General features: G+C 35.6%; 1 protein-coding gene across 1 annotated transcript in view; it reads right to left on the bottom strand.

Moving 5' to 3' along the window:
• LOC122064802 (short-chain type dehydrogenase/reductase-like) overlaps positions 1-3,010 on the bottom strand; it is a gene marked incomplete at its 3' end in the record, with an annotated part of 4,145 nt that extends 1,135 nt beyond the window's left edge. The window contains exon 1 of the mRNA XM_042628547.1: positions 2,966-3,010. Within this exon, the coding sequence (XP_042484481.1) occupies positions 2,966-3,010 (45 nt within the window). The remainder of the gene's footprint in view (positions 1-2,965) is intronic.
• Between the last annotated feature and the right edge of the window lie 451 nt (positions 3,011-3,461).

Raw genomic sequence — 3,461 nt, 5'->3', positions numbered from 1 at the left:
CTCTCAAACCTAATTTGTTTTAATTTTTCTTCCTCTTGAGTGCAAATGGAAATGAGCTCATTTAGGCTCCAACCGTCCTTCAGTGCAATGTAGGTAGATTGGATAACCTTATACTGACTAGGGAGGGTATTCAGTGCAATGTGTACAATATATTCTTCATCGATCTGTATTCCAAGATCCTTAAGTTTACCAGCATCAGTAGCTACACCCAAAATGTATTCTCTAACACTCCCACATCCATCATACCTTGTATTCATTAGCCTGGTCATCAATGTGGTTTTCTCAGCTTTCTTGTTGTGTTGAAATCTACCTTTAATAGCATCCAGGAATTCTTTTGCAGTGTCTTTGATCTCTATGTTCCCACGTATAATTTCAGGAACTGCCTTTTTTAAAACCAGTATGCACTTTCTGTTTGCTTCAGTCCATTTCTTAAACTTGGTCCTTTCAGCACTTCTGCTCGAGTCTGTGAGAGGCTCAGGTTTAGGCTCCCTAAGTGCCAAGTCTAAGTCAAGAAGACCTAAATGCAATTCTAATTCCTCCACCCACTTTTGATAGTTGTTACCAGTGAGTATTGGGATGGAAGATACATAACTTGAGGGAACTGCCATCTTACTACAGCAGTAACAACAACACAATACATGCCAAATATCAAAATATAAACCATAATATAAAAGCATGTAATACCATCAATATATTTTAAATAAGAGTTACAACTAAAAATGTATCCCTATCCTTTGGGACAGGAATTAGCTGATGCTCTTATATTATTCTTTTAACTGTGAAAACAACACTAACTTTGAAATTCAATCACATTTGGGCAAAAGAACTCCAAATTCAATGTCCCTTTCTGAAATGTGGATGATTATCCTCAAACCTTGATGACATAACCTTTGGGAAAGTATCACCTTTACTGTTGGAGAAGATACAATCGAACTGAATGTACCACTTTGGTGGGTTTCACTCAGTTCTATCATATCTTTCCCATTGGAGATGTATATCTTTATGTTCAAAACATACATATAAATGTCACTAGGACAACAATAAGCATACAAGAGTCACAACCGCAACTACATTCCTATCCTTTGGGCTAAGAATGCACTGGTCCTCTTGTAAATTTATATTTACTGTGAAAAGAACAATAACTTTTGAAATCCCTCACCTTTGGGCTTAGGAACCTCTAGGTTACTGTCATTTTCTTAACTTTGGTGACATCACCTTTGGGCAAATGTCACCTACATTGTTTCCCTGTGGAAAATCATGAAATAATAAGATGTACCACTTTGGTGGATTCCACCTCATCATTTCATAGTTTCCTAAAGCAAAATTACTTTGCAACTAAGAATGAGCGGAAGCTTACACCCTTTTCCATATTAATATATCTCAATTTAAAAAAAAAACTTCTCAATTTCATGGTAACCAATAACATATATATTTTTCAAAGCATTGATTTATGCCATTTTGTTTCAATGATTGAAACTAAATACAACATAAAATTTCAAATAAACATTTCATATTAAAAAATTAGATCATTAAATGTGGCCCGAAACAAGAAATCCAACGCAAAAAACAGATTTCAATTTGGCCTTAAAACGAACCTTTAAATGAAATTTAAAGTAGTTTAAATAAAATTTAAAGTAGTTTAAATAAAAACGCCCTTTTGTTTCAATGATTGAAACTAAATACAACATAAAATTTCAAATAAATATGTCATATTAAAAATTAGATCATTAAATGTGGCCCGAAACAAGGAATCCAACGCAAAAAAAACAGATTCCAATTTGGCCTTAAAACGAACCTTTAAATGAAATTTAAAGTAGTTTAAATAAAAACCCAAAATGAACAAAAACCAAACAAGTCTTTTTTTTTTTAAATCAATCAAGACCAACCGGTTCGGCCATATGAATTCCGGGTCAAATTCGGGTCAATTGGTCAACGACCCGGTCAACCTTTGACCGAGTCAAATAGTACATATGAGTTGACCCACTGTGTCACCGGTTCGAATCGGTAGGGTTTTCGAGTTGAACCGGCGATGCCTCGCCGCCGTTTTTTTTTTTTGAATTTTTTTTCTCTCTCCTCCGGCAGCCGGTTTCCGGTGGCGCGTGCCGGCGCGTACGGATGTTTCCGGTGACTTGCGGCATACCGCCGCGACCGTATTCTCGTGATCTACAACTTTCGTGAAGAAAGTTTTTCCATACAGGATTTTTAAGTGATGGTAAAATTACGATTTTTATGATTTTCATGATTTTTAATCAAATCAGGTTTTAAGTAATAATCAAAATCTTCATGTACAAGAAAAATTCAATCGATTCTTGTCCCATGTGGTCTGCTCTGATACCAATTGTTAGAACTCCCTATGGGTTTGAGATTGAAACCCTATGGAGGAAACCACACAGGAAAAACAAGAACACGAATCTAATAAAATTATGGAGGATCGATTTGTACCTTTCACCTAGTATGCTAAAGATGATTGATGTTGGTTACTCCCACTTTCGCTCTATTGGCTTGGCTATGGATCTTCTACAACCCCTTAAACCTCCTTGGTTCTCTCACTTTAGTGGTAAAGTGGGGAAGAGTGAATAATGGTTGTAGGGACCCAAAATCTAGTATTTATAATACTGTCCTGCACTCAAAACCCTAAACCACAATGGGTTGAGCCAGCATATCCCTAAGCTTGAGAGTGGACCGAACCGGTTCATGCAATTTGACTCTCACCCATTTAATCAACCCGAATAATTAATTTAGCCCATAAATCCAACAATTTTTACCATAGAAAATTTTACACTAATCACTGGTCTAGGAATTTCAAGAACAAGCTTCACAAATATGTACATTTACTCCATATAATTCCATAAATGACTGATATATTACCAAAAAAAAAAACTCATGTCCAATAATTTTCATGAACAAGCTAAGAATCTTAGGATTCTTGGCTTCCATCACTCTGTTTTTTCACAGGTAAAAGTACCTGCAGAAAATAGAAATCATAGAGCAGCACTTTTAGAGACTTCATCAGTACGATCTGTGCCAATTGAAATCAAGTTATATCTCTTTGCCCCTCCCTCTTAATATCCTGTCATCCTCGAAGGGTAAACTTTCAAAGCAAAATATTATATTAGACCATTCTATGGCATAAAACAGAAATTTGTGAAGCATAAATGACATCAAACATTCATACACCTAATCTTTGACCTAATTTCCTTTGGATATGAGATAAAACAGATAGAAGCACATTTAACAACATATAACTATAACCAAAAGCATCAGAGATCTATGGTCTGATCCCATGTTTAACTCAAAACTACTAGGTTAGTCTTGCTGAGCCACATCATATTGCCACGGAACAAAAGGAAAAGCTAAAACTCTTCAAAACAAATTTCGACATTGTTCACACCCTTGTAGAGCGGTTTAGGAAAGTTAAATTGACAATTACTTGTGCAAACAGAGCTAAGGGAGTTAAAAGA

This window comes from Macadamia integrifolia, unplaced genomic scaffold (assembly GCF_013358625.1).
Source record: "Macadamia integrifolia cultivar HAES 741 unplaced genomic scaffold, SCU_Mint_v3 scaffold1766, whole genome shotgun sequence".
Classification (NCBI taxonomy): Eukaryota; Viridiplantae; Streptophyta; class Magnoliopsida; order Proteales; family Proteaceae; genus Macadamia; species Macadamia integrifolia.
The sequence above is the reverse complement of the archived record's forward strand: the minus strand, read 5'-3'. Positions and strand labels throughout refer to the sequence as shown.